General features: G+C 38.8%; 1 protein-coding gene across 4 annotated transcripts in view; it reads left to right on the top strand.

Moving 5' to 3' along the window:
* Positions 1-13458, top strand: part of LOC139954392 (uncharacterized) — a 63995-nt gene that overhangs the window by 35960 nt on the left and 14577 nt on the right. For 3 of the 4 annotated variants that reach the window (XM_071954195.1, XM_071954177.1, XM_071954168.1), the window contains exons 15-28: positions 815-885; positions 1549-1667; positions 2692-2879; positions 3482-3545; positions 3828-3935; positions 4405-4622; positions 5257-5294; positions 5910-6063; positions 7094-7164; positions 8284-8313; positions 8735-8827; positions 9769-9977; positions 12131-12273; positions 12921-13317. In XM_071954195.1, the coding sequence (XP_071810296.1) occupies positions 815-885; positions 1549-1667; positions 2692-2879; positions 3482-3545; positions 3828-3935; positions 4405-4622; positions 5257-5294; positions 5910-6063; positions 7094-7164; positions 8284-8313; positions 8735-8827; positions 9769-9977; positions 12131-12273; positions 12921-13317 (1903 nt within the window). The remainder of the gene's footprint in view (positions 1-814; positions 886-1548; positions 1668-2691; positions 2880-3481; positions 3546-3827; positions 3936-4404; positions 4623-5256; positions 5295-5909; positions 6064-7093; positions 7165-8283; positions 8314-8734; positions 8828-9768; positions 9978-12130; positions 12274-12920; positions 13318-13458) is intronic. The other variant, XM_071954186.1, reaches the window with a different exon arrangement.

Below are 13458 nucleotides of genomic sequence, written 5' to 3'. Positions count from 1 at the left end.
GATGGGGGTCGAGAAAGTTACAAGCTTTCATTTGAGCCATTGCTCGAACAAGTCTGCCAATTATTAGTAGCAGTGAAATAAAGTGCTCAAAATTAGTTTTTGTCGGGATTCCGACAATATATCACGTGACCAATTCTTATGTGTTTTATAAGAAACAATTTAAATTTTGGTCATGGTTCCTGACCATTAAAAGTAAAAGTTAAACTTGTTTTCGTTAGAGCGGGTGATACTCTTTGAAATACCATTCACTCAAAAAAATCTATTTTTTAATGTTTGGGGCCAACAATCTGACATAGCATCTTTAAATAAAATGGGGATGCTTTTCAACACTGAACTAGCCAGCCGGACCCCTTGGAAGGAATTCCAACTGTTAAAGGAGGATACTGCAACATTTGGCCACAAAGAGCAAACTACAAATAGCGTTTTTCGTTAGAGGAAAGAGCCATTTCAGCAGCTTTATTCTCTTTGCATTTCTTTGGAACTCCTTGCCTGGTGCATGTTTGGTCCATCCTAAAGTATAGACTGTTTTAAGAGGGATATCAATTCCTACCTTCAGCTCTCCCAAGTTAATTTCATCTTTAATATTTTTCTTCTTGTAGCCTCTGACCAGGAGTGGCTTTTAGCCTTGTTTCAGTCAAACTTTAATTAAACAAAATGTAACCAAAATAAAATTGTCATCAACCCTGAAGTGAATTTCTTCTTGTTAATGCTCATGGTAATCAACATAATGTTTTATTATTGTATTATTACTACTTGGTATCATTATTGCATGTATATCATATTGTTAATGTATCTATGATTTGTCTCCTTGTAGAAGCGAATGGCCGTCTTCAGATGATCAGCTGTGGTGCAGATAAAGCTCTCATGTTCAGGGTCGTTACTCAGGTAACTCACCTTAGGTTTCACTAACGCAGAATCTTGATTTCAAATATATTGATACATTAAAGACACTGGACACTATTGGTAATTGTCAAAGACTAGTCTTCTCACTTGGTGTATCTCAACATATACATAAAATAACAAACCTGTGAAAATTTGAGCTCAAACGGTCGTCGAAGTTGCAAGAAAAAAAAACACCCTTGTCACACGAAGTTGTGTGCTTTAAGATGCTTCAAATTCTAAATCTGAGGTCTCGAAATCAAATTCGTGGAAAATTACTTCTTTCTCGAAAACTACGTTACTTCAGAGGGAGCCGTTTATCACAGTGTATTATACTATCAACAGCTCCCCATTACTCTTGCCAAGTAAGGTTTTATGGTAATAATTAATTTGAGTAATTACCAATAGTGTCCACTGCCTTAAACCCATAGTACTGCCGTAATACTGCTTGGTGATTTAGTAGGATGCTTCCTTTCTGTCAAAATTCAAAACAATGTGAATGACTCAAATACTGTCAAATTCTGAGTTTGACAGTATGCCTGATGCCATGTAAAGATAAGTTTTTGATTACAACCATTTAAAATCTCAACCCGCTGATACAATTTTTTTTTATTTATTCAAATCTAGAAAAGAGAATTCACTGCAGTATTTTTTTGTTTATACTCGTAGAATCCAGATTTTGAGTTTATCCGTAACCACCACGTTGTTGGCAAAACAACCATCTATGACTTAACAGTAGACCCAACTGAAAAGTATGTTGCCACTGCCTGCCAAGACAGAAATATCAGGTGAGTATGGGATTATTCATCAATCTTTTCCTTTCAGAATTTAGATTCTCGGATTTAGAAAACAAAATGTTTTTTATCTTCAAATTGGCACAGATGAGGTTATTATTATTTGCCTGTATTAAAAGGGTCAGGTTGGTTCAGCGGTTTCTTTCCCTGCTTTTCAGCTCTGTGGACCACGGTTCGAATCCCACCTCAGACCTTGGAGCAGTGCATGAAGATTGGGGTTTCAGCCCCTACCTGATTGCATGGGGGTTTGCCTATTAGGGGTTTTTCCTCCCACATCTAAAACAGAAAGTTCTTCTTGTTTTCTATCCATCCTGTTATTGGATGTGTTATAAAATAAATAATATAAAAGGATTTAAAGACAAATGACACTATTGGTAATTGTCAAAGACCAGTCTTCTCACTTTGTGTATCTCAAAATATGCAAAAAATAACAAACTTGGTCGGTCGTCGAAGTTGCAAGATAATAATGAAAGAAAAAACAACCTTGTCAGACAAAGTTGTGTGCTTTCATCAGACGCTTGATTTCGCCACCTCAAATTTTAAATCTGAGGTCTCGAAATCACTTCTCGAAATCACTTCATGGAAAATTCCTTCTTTCTCAAAAACTGTGTCACTTCAGAGGGAGCCGTTTCTCACAATGTTTTATACCATCAACAGCTTCCCATTACTTGTTACCAAATAAGGGTTTATGCTAATAATTTTTTGAGTAATGTAATTACCAATAGTGTCCACTGCCTTTAAAATTTTGAGGAAAAAAGAGGGGAGGACCTTGGAAGAAACTGACCCACATTTGTTACATGTATGCTATGGGGAAAAATAAGTAGGAAAAACCTCACTTGGTTAAGACCACCAAAAGAAATACTTATAAAATTGAAAAATCAAAACATTCAAATGTGTTATAGATGCATTTTATTTGTAAAGAAACATTGTGTGAATCTTTTAAATGCACCCATAATTTTTGATGAGTGATTAGTTCAAGTGACGAATGAGCTATATCTTGATGTATTTTTTTCTCCAGAATTCACAATGCAGTGTCAGGTAAACTGAAGAGGACATACAAGGGTTCTTTAGCTGAAGATGGTACACTCATTAGAGTAGAGGTAGACCCATCTGGAATGTACATAGCTACAAGCTGCTCTGATAAGAGTGTAGCGCTATTTGACTTCTATTCGGGAGAGTGTGTTGCTACTATGGTTGGTCACTCTGGTGAGTTGGTCTTAAACCCTTTTCAGACAGGCGCTCTGGAGTCGCGCCAAACCAAATAGATTAAGAGCGACTCCACGTCGACTCAAATAAATTTTGGTTTCAGACAGGCGACCTAAACATACCATTTAAATTTACTTGGCTCATGAAAAGATCAACATTTGAAACCATGGCACTCCAGAGTTGTTTCGACCGACTGCAACAGTCGATCTTTCGACTTCTAGCGAGGTCATGTACTTATTTCGGAATTTGCAGCGCCTGTCCTTAACGGATGGTATTTTGCTCATTTTAAGTATCTTATGCAGACCAACGACAAAACAAAAAAAGGAAAAATAAAGGACTCCATACGGAAATTACAAAGACCAGGAGCTTTTAACAATACGAGAAGAACAAATAAAAAAACCGTTGAGAAAGATACCGGCAACTTTTTTTGGAGCAGCAAACAATTCTATAATTTTATTTTCAAATTGATGCACCCTCTAATTAACTAAGTAAATCAAATCAAGTAAATGTCTGAAGATAGATAATGATATGTTTAAATTAATTTTGAATTGTTTTAAGGAATGAAAGTAAACACCACCTATTTTGTACCCTCATGTTTGCAGAGTTGGTAACAGGAATTAAATTCACCAATGATTGTAAGCACCTCATCTCAACCTCTGGTGATGGGTAAGTGACAACAAGTAACCCCAAATAGTTCATTTCATAGCCATTCAAAGCCAACTTGTGAAAAGAAAAACCTTCAAATGTGAAATGTTATAAAAATATAAGTAAAAATGAGAAAGGGGGATAGTTTAGCATGATTCTGACTGTGTGCTTGCTTTGTGCTTTTTAAGAATGTTTTTTATTCTCAACCTGTGAGTTTGCCTTCTATATTCATCCTGTTATCGCTGCTAATAGTGTTGATGAGTGTGTAATAACCTTTAAAAAAATAAAATACTTGTTTTTCAGGTGTATATTTGTTTGGCGATTACCATGGGGCTTCACCCATAACATGAAGGAAAGACTAAGTGAGATTGGTCAGCATATGCAGGAGACCCCTCAATATCCACAACTCGGGTAAGTGGAATCAGATGTTGGAAACCTAATCCTTGGACAGAACGTCGGCCTGCAGGTGTCATAACAGCTTAACCCTCCTACTTATGGAATAATTTTCCATCGAGTTGACCAACTGTTTGGGACCATTCAACTGCTCTGGTTGTGTAGAATGGCACAACTTTGCAGAGAATAAAATGTGTACAGTGTAGATAGAATCACCATGTCATATAATATTGCAGGCTGGCGCTGGCATAGTGTGAATATCTTACAAAACCGCAGTGCATGATATCGAATTGTTTACAGAAAACATGCTATTCAATTCTCTTCTTAGCAAAAATAAACGGGATACCGGTCACAGATGATACAAATGACATGGTATTTTGGCTGATCAGCTCATTTTTTGTTAGCATATTTTGTATGCTTAAGCATCTCTATTAAATTGGTCCCAGAAGTCTGATTTTGTGTTGCTGTGGTTCTGTTTTGTCTGCAGTAGGCGAGGCACGTACGTAGTCCCTCCTGAGCTAATTGGGGACCCTAGCGCTGTTGCCACAGAGACAAGACACAATAATATAAATAACAGCAGAGCCATGGCATCAGTCAAAGGGGGCGCCAACTACCCTGAGGAGGAGGAGATTATTATTGATGAGCAGGAAGATGACGATGATGAAGAAGAAGATCAGACAGACTGGCAAGCCAAGCCTAAACTAGGTAAGTCAGATTATAGAAACAATCCTAAGGATTAGGATAATAATCCTAAGGATTAGGATTATGAAAATAGAAGACTGCGTCAGAAATCAATAATATTGGTCTCACCAATGCTACAAGGAGTATGAACTTACAGGGTGATCATGATTAATGTTTTTCTCTACTTGATGTGGCTTCTCCCCTTCAAATGTTTTCATTGACTTTACAGAGTCAACCTTTATTGAGGTATTTTTTTTGTCCTTAGGTGTGCACATTTAACATTATATCACAGTGTGGGTTCAAGTCCCGGTTGTGACACTTGTGTTCATGGGCAAGACACTTGACTGTTTGCTTTTAATCACCCAGGAGTAAATGGGTACTTGTGTAAAACTACACAACCTTAGTTAGTAATATTTAAAGGGAAGCTTTCCACTATCATTATCTTCAAACGCTGTAAGTTTAATGTAAATCTATGGAAATTTTGAAAAAGTACCCAAATCCTTTAAGGGCCCGATGAACAGGGGCAGTGATAAGGTGCTTTGATACAATGTTTAAAAGTGCTGATAAAAATCTATTATTGATATCACTTGTAGTAATGATGAAATATAATTAAAAAGCACAAAGTAAACAGAATTTAAAAACTATTGTTTCCTAACAGAAAGCACAGCAGACCTTCCTCTGTGGGCGAAGAAGCAGGTAATATTTATTGCTCATATAAACATTGATTAATTACTGAAAGCTGAGAAATTCCCAATAATTGAAAAGAGCAAGTTCATCAAAAAGTAGATAAAAACAACAATTAGAATAACAGTTTTTCTAATCATTAGGGACATTGCATTTGAGTTCAGTGACAAAGACGATTCAATTGGGCAGTACTGTTGCTAATACACAACTTGAATTGAGTTCTCTAGAGCCAGTACACTTTATACGGGTACATGATGAGGCCATGCCCGAACGTTTCAGCCGAATACACTGTCTTCTTGTTGAGCAGAGAACAGCATGTCGCATTCATCCACATTTAGCAAAGTGACAGTGGGTACCAACGGTATCTCTAGCCACAGCATTCACTAACGGACACCAATGCTCAGAAATCAGAAAAACGACTCATTCATGAATCGTTTCTCTGATTCAAATGTTTCTGGGTGGACAATTTTCCATACCATATTAATGAACTGCAAAGGTAACCCTTTCTCCAAATAGTTTATACTACCAACAGTTACGGTGCTTCTCACCAATAAAGTTTTTAAGGTAGTTAATTTCCAATCTATGGCGCTATTTTTAAAGACGGATGTTTGTTTGATCTTTGACCAGGTGTGTGGAGAGGACATACCCAGCCCAACAACCTACAGTAACCCCACCCAGCCAAGAGGTCGCTGGGCTCAACGTCTGGACTCCAAGGGCTTCAAGGTCAAGTCTGAATGGGATGCACACCGAGACATTGAGCTCAAGATGGAAGAATGCATCGGTATGAATAGCAGCTGGGAGGGCGGAGCATTTGGTGCTTGATATGGGGCATTACCCCTCCCCCCTCCTCCTCTTTATTGTGTATTCATTGTGTGTTTGGAATCTCTGGACTTCTTAACATGATTTAAGGGTGGGAAGGTACTTCTGTACATGATGAAAATACAGTGTGTTAAAGTGAGGCTACATTGGGAGATAGGTACCTTCTTCCTCCAAACCAGGCAGGGTATAGGGCAGAAATGACTTGTGTTATATTTTACTTGTTGGCACTTGGATCCAGTAGACCTAACAGTAGAACCTTAACCAAGAAAAGGCACAGCTTTGCAATATTTGATTCCCTTGATTACTGGTTTCTAGGACTTGGTTATTCTGTTACTTGTACAATCACTTACACAATTGATTTACACTGGATCCTCTGAACCCCTATAAATAAGCCCACTTCTCTCTTACCGGTACTTCTTCAGTCTCCTGACGATGACTAGAGCAAGCTAGTCGAAACGTTGAGACCAATTTAAGAACTGACTCCCCGGTAGTACAGTTAATTACATCCTATTAGCTAAAGTAGTAGTCCCGGCCTATTTCTATACCATCCGCCCAGGTAATAGGTAAGAAGCAGGACAGTTCTTTTCAGAACTGAGAATTCTCTCGAACACCCGAACAATCTACCCGGGGTAGTAGAATAAAGAAAGACAGTTCTTTAAGAACAAACTCTACCTGGCAAGTAGATACACACATGGTGTTACCGCAAACCAAATATATATTGATACCTCACCATGCAATGCCTCAAATCGTATGTACAATCACTGTTAAGTAAAGTTTAAAAGAGAAGGAATATGTTGACAATATTATTACTGCAATCATTATGAGAATCGTGGACTAGGAACAGTATTTTACCTACCGTGAGGTTTGTTAATTTGTTGTATTTTGAAATGCCATTTGCTTTGGAATGAGAAAGATGATTAAAGTTCCCCTGACATGTCTTAATAAGTTAATGTGAATGTTAAACTAGACTTTATCTCCCTTCTTGGTATCAGATCGAAGACGCTACACAGTGGAACCAGAAGCCTTGGCTGATCAAGTAAGACATTTTGCTCTTCTTCATTCTGTAAGTATTACTCTAGTTTATCTTCCAACGTTTCTTGATGTGTGGCGTTCAACTTACCCCTCGTACTACTACTGCTGCACCTTATAGTTCATACTGACCTACTGACATGTTATGAAATTTGGTAAGTTTTGGATTCGGCGGAAGAGTGTTACAACTAACCAGGAGAATGCATGATGAGAAATAACTAAGACACTTGCAAGCATTTGAAGTAGCTTCTAGGGTCAGTCTTAAGTAGGATCGATCTTAAGGCTAAGACTCGTCCTAAATCCTAGGAGCGATCCTAAGCTAGGAAGAGTTTTGTGAAATCGACCCAAGCTTTACTTAAAGAAATATTTGTTTAAACCGTTCGATTTGATTGTTCTATTCAGTTTCTTTTTGGTGAAGGTTAAAGAGGTTTAAATTTTTAGACATATTTAAAGGAGTTGTCTGCACAATTTTTGTTTTATCTAAAATTTGAAATGTTTTTTAGCCTGGCATGTATAATTTGTGTGTTAAAACAGACCTGCATCCTCACTTAAATTTACCGTCTGTCCGTTTATCTGTGTTTTTTATTATTAAGTTGTCATAATTCTCACCTAATCCTTGTATTTGACACATATTTACAGAACTCTTGATCAAACCAACTGAGAATGATTATAAAGTTTCTCTAGTTGAGAATTTAGCACGATTTGTCTCTAATAAAAAGCACCAACTGTATATTATTTGAAAATGATTGAGCATGATTATTGTCTATTTGAAGGCAATTTTTTTTTATATGTTGGTTAATACACCTACTAAACCCTTGCACCAAAGTTACATACGACTACTGCCACACTTTGGCAGTAAAATAGCACTTAAAAATTATTGTCGGTCTGAAAAGGTCGCGTTACCTTAAATACACACTTCACTGTTTAACACACAGGGACATTAACTCTCAAAATGGTGCAACAAAGACTATTGTGATGATGACGATGGTTTAATTTGGTATTATATCTTATTAATATTCAAGAGCACCTACATGTAGGTTTTGTTAGGTTTTCTTAAGTCATTATATATTTTCTGAAATTTCATTTAAATTTTTTGAAACGTTAAACATTTTCTGAAACTTTGACCTAACTATTTTTTATTTCTTGATTTCAGGCTGCCCTTGCTGAAGCAGAGAAAATTCAGGTATGAGCTTGGTCAACTGTTTAGTGTGTTATTATGAAATGATTATCCTTTGATGTACATGTATTTATACTTCACTTACTACTCACACAATTAGTGCACATATTATGCTGAGAATATGAGCAGAGTATGAATGTTTGAAACGTCAAGACCTCAATACAATACAATAAAACTTTATTGTTCCAGCATGGAAAACTCCTTGGCCTTTTTGCTCACATAAAAACACAGTCACCAGTAAAAAGGTACATTGTTAAAAAGGGGTTAAACCTACCACGGAGAAATAGTGGACCTAGAGTAGAGTTAAAAAGTGAACCTCATCGGCCCTTCTCAGAATCAACATTTCCCAAAAAGTATGGAAAGACTTTTAAACATGGATGTAGCCACAAGTTGACCACTATAGTTTTTTTTACGATCTTGTTATCAGAACTCTCTTACAATTGAAGAAGCAGATGAATTTGTGTCTGCAGAGGAAGGACTAGCTGGTCTGGAAGAGCAAGTCAATATTTCAAATCCATTGGTAAGCCACTCTTTATTATTAAACAACTACCCACAAATATCTCACTTGAATGTGATAAACAACTTTTAATTTGAACTTTAAAGACTGAGCAAAGGTCATACAACTGAAGGAAAACTGCCAGTCCAGGGGAAATCTGTAACCCGTAGATTTTGTCCCCCATATGGACCGTTCCGGCTTTCCACTAAGCTCCGCCCACCGCGCACGTACGAGCACTCCCATTGACATTCTGCCGGGCGTGCCAAATATATGCGCACGCATGACCATGTTTGTCCGACCACAATCATTGCTGTGATTGGTCAAATGGGTGAACGCGCACAGTTTGATTGACAGGCCGGATCAGTCCATTGGAACTAAACATGGGCTGAAGGAGATTTATTCAAAAGAGGGCGCTATCAGAAGAAGTTTGTACACAGTTTGTCAAATGGAGAGACAGAATCTCCTGCCACACAGGACCTTGTTTCATGATACTGCTTACAACAATTTTGTTTTCTTTTTCAAATAGCCCCCTGTAATGTATGTAAGCAAAGAATTTGGCTGTAGTGCCATGAAAGTGAACCAAGCGCCTAATTGCTTAAAGCGTTTATGCAGATATTTCTCTGCTTATAAGCAGCTAGCTGCCGTAAAAAAAAAATAAAAGGCATGCTACACGTAGCTTGCTGCCAGTTCTTTTAAGCTGGGTCCAATCATAGAAAAATATCAAAAAGATTGCTTAATAATTTGTGTTTAAGCGGAAATGTGATATGGTATTTGGCTGGTTAGTTAGTTGAGCGTAATTCTGTTGCACAGAAATCACGAATTACGCTAACCCATAAACAGCTTTTTAAAAATGGGCATGAATGTATGCTAGGCAGTAACCAACACTTCTCCAAGATTAATAGGTTAGTAGCAGAGGCTAATAGTGGGTTAATAGTTAAGTTTGTGTAAATTATATCTTTCCACAGTTGAAAGGGTTTGTGACCTCTTCCCGTGGTAGTGACCCCTTCTTACCACCCACCAGTTATCCCTCTGATGCCTTGATGAGCCCAGATACGCCCGACGATGACCAAGGCTCTGCTAAGCTCGATGAGGAAGCTGAAGAGGAAGAAGAAGAAGAGGCCAATGAGGTCATCATTTATCCACCGAGTGAAGAATCCATCACATCACCAGAGAGGTATCTTGAGTATTTTATTAACATATATCAACCTAATAAAAAATCATACTTTGGTTTAGTCAAGAGAGGCATTATCTCGCAGTACAGTATATAACAAAGCTTTCTTTCCATTGACTGCTTTACCAGGTATATCATCATTTGTTCTTTTTCATAATATACATCATAATAAACTACATGCCTTGGCTGATCAAATTGTCCTCCATACTGTCTCTGTCTGTCTGTTTGTCTTGTCTTTGTCCACAGGCTGATTACTACATGCCTTGGCTGATCAAATTGTCCTCCATACTGTCTCTGTCTGTCTGTTTGTCTTGTCTTTGTCCACAGGCTGATTACTACATGCCTTGGCTGATCAAATTGTCCTCCATACTGTCTCTGTCTGTCTGTTTGTCTTGTATCTGTCCACAGGCTGATTACTACATGCCTTGGCTGATCAAATTGTCCTCCATACTGTCTCTGTCTGTCTGTTTGTCTTGTATCTGTCCACAGGCTGATTACTACATGCCTTGGCTGATCAAATTGTCCTCCATACTGTCTCTGTCTGTCTGTTTGTCTTGTCTTTGTCCACAGGCTGATTACTACATGCCTTGGCTGATCAAATTGTCCTCCATACTGTCTCTGTATGTCTGTTTGTCTTGTCTCTGTCCACAGGCTGATTACTACATGCCTTGGCTGATCAAATTGGCCTCCATACTGTCTCTGTCTGTCTGTTTGTCTTGTATCTGTCCACAGGCTGATTACTACATGCCTTGGCTGATCAAATTGGCCTCCATACTGTCTCTGTCTGTCTGTTTGTCTTGTATCTGTCCACAGGCTGATTACTACATGCCTTGGCTGATCAGATTGGCCTCCATACTGTCTCTGTCTGTCTGTTTGTCTTGTATCTGTCCACAGGCTGATTACTACATGCCTTGGCTGATCAAATTGTCCTCCATACTGTCTCTGTCTGTCTGTTTGTCTTGTACCTGTCCACAGGCTGATTACTACATGCCTTGGCTGATCAGATTGGTCTCCATACTGTCTCTGTCTGTCTGTTTGTCTTGTATCTGTCCACAGGCTGATTACTACATGCCTTGGCTGATCAAATTGGGCTCCATACTGTCTCTGTCTGTCTGTTTGTCTTGTATCTGTCCACAGGCTGATTACTACATGCCTTGGCTGATCAAATTGGGCTCCAAACTGTCTCTGTCTGTCTGTTTGTCTTGTATCTGTCCACAGGCTGATTACTACATGCCTTGGCTGATCAAATTGGCCTCCATACTGTCTCTGTCTGTCTGTTTGTCTTGTCTCTGTCCACAGGCTGATTACTACATGCCTTTGCTGATCAAATTGGCCTCCACACTGTCTCTGTCTGTCTGTTTGTCTTGTATCTGTCCACAGGCTGATTACTACATGCCTTGGCTGATCAAATTGGGCTCCAAACTGTCTCTGTCTGTCTGTTTGTCTTGTCTCTGTCCACAGGCTGATTACTACATGCCTTGGCTGATCAAATTGGGCTCCATACTGTCTCTGTCTGTCTGTTTGTCTTGTCTCTGTCCACAGGCTGATTACTACATGCCTTGGCTGATCAAACTGGCCTCCATACTGTCTCTGTCTGTCTGTTTGTCTTGTCTCTGTCCACAGGCTGATTACTACATGCCTTGGCTGATCAAATCGACCTCCATACTGTCTCTGTCTGTCTGTTTGTCTTGTCTCTGTCCACAGGCTGATTACTACATGCCTTGGCTGATCAAATCGACCTCCATACTGTCTCTGTCTGTCTGTTTGTCTTGTATCTGTCCACAGGCTGATTACTACATGCCTTGGCTGATCAAATTGGCCTCCACACTCTCTCTGTCTGTCCGTTTGTCTTGTCTCTGTTTGTCCATTTATCTTGTCTCAGTCTGTCTACAGGCTGATTACTACAAGCCTTGGCTGATCAAATCGACCTCCATACTGTTCCTTTTCGTTGACTGTATAAACCTTATACTACTCTGTTGGCTTATACATTGTTATATGCATTCTGTAATGCTTTATGTTTTACAGTATGGAAATAAATGTGAAATGAATTTTAAAACTTCTTAGCCAAAGATGTTAGTGATCAATAGTTGGTAGTGTTCTGTGCATAAAAATAAACAGCTTATATAAAGTTTATATATATGAGTTTGTTTCTTCAGTTTGCAGTTTCTGGTGACGGAGTCTACGTCCAGCATGGAGGAGCTTCAGAGACGAAGAGCTCGATCCTTCATCAAACATGAGCAGAAGGAGAAGGAGAGTCCAAGAAATAGTCGGGTCATTCAGGATGAAGATCTTGCTAAAGGTTAGGGTTGACACTCAATGTTTAGGCTGTGAAGATTCCAAATAGATGAGCATAGATTGTTAGCAAAGTCATATTTTGTTGTCATGGGATCTAGGAATGAATAACTCTTTCCTTGGCCGCCCAGTCTCAAGTGACCGATTTAAACCCCTCGGAAAGATAGTATAGAAACAAAAACTTAAGATAATATGAGAAACGTTACGGTCATTCCTTTCTCAGATTGTGTATTCCTATTGGGATAACTCTTCCTGCATGGACATAACCGTTCCAGATTTTGTTGCGATATCTGTCTTTTGAAATGAAATTTTCACAGGATAGTTTAATTGTTTATGTCCACATTAACATAGGATTAAACAATACAAAACCACAGGTATACGTTGCCAATCTCAAAAACCATAGCATTGGTCACACGATGCCCCATTGCTGATCATTAGACTGCCTGAATTGTTTTCACCCAAGAAAGTGAAATTTTATTTGTTAATTATTATTAATTTTGGTTTTACCCGAACATCGATTTGTATAAGCAATGTATACTCAGTACTTTTCGCCGAGTTCTTTGAAAAAAAACCCCAGGCATATTACTCGGTGGGATTCGTACCTACGACCTTTTTATTATCTTCTCCTATTTTTCATGATCTTAAAATATGTAGCTGAGGGATCTGAGAGCACCGATCCAGTAAGTCTTGGCACAAGTGAAGATGAAGAAGAAGATGAAGAAGAAGAAGAAGAAGAGGAGGAGGAGGAAGAAGTAGAAGAAGAATCCAAACCCTCCATGGAAGATGACCCCTCCTCCTCAACGAGCCCCTCCACTAGTGGCAATAACACGGAGAGCGCCACCACAAGTCAGGATTCACCCAGTCCCGATCAGGACAAAGATGAAGAGAGTTTCCTGCACACTAACTTCACCTTCGCTGAGAAGGAGAAGTTCGGCAAGTGTTTGGAGCAACTTCAGTCAGGCTTTGCCTCGGTGGGGATCAGTAACGGTACGCAGCATCGCCTGAGTATCTCATCCAAGTTCCTGTCAAGGTCGCAGTCGAGTCACCTCAAGTAAGTTTGACCCATTGAGAAAGAATTGCATCAAACCCAAGGAGTTTGAGTCCAACTGATAAATAAGGGCATAGTTAATATCTGCTTGGAAACCAAGCTATTATTGCTCTTCATTTTAAAGGCAGTGGACACTATTGATAA

Source organism: Asterias amurensis, chromosome 1, assembly GCF_032118995.1.
Source record: "Asterias amurensis chromosome 1, ASM3211899v1".
Classification (NCBI taxonomy): domain Eukaryota; kingdom Metazoa; phylum Echinodermata; class Asteroidea; order Forcipulatida; family Asteriidae; genus Asterias; species Asterias amurensis.
This window is presented reverse-complemented; position numbering and strand designations above follow the sequence as displayed.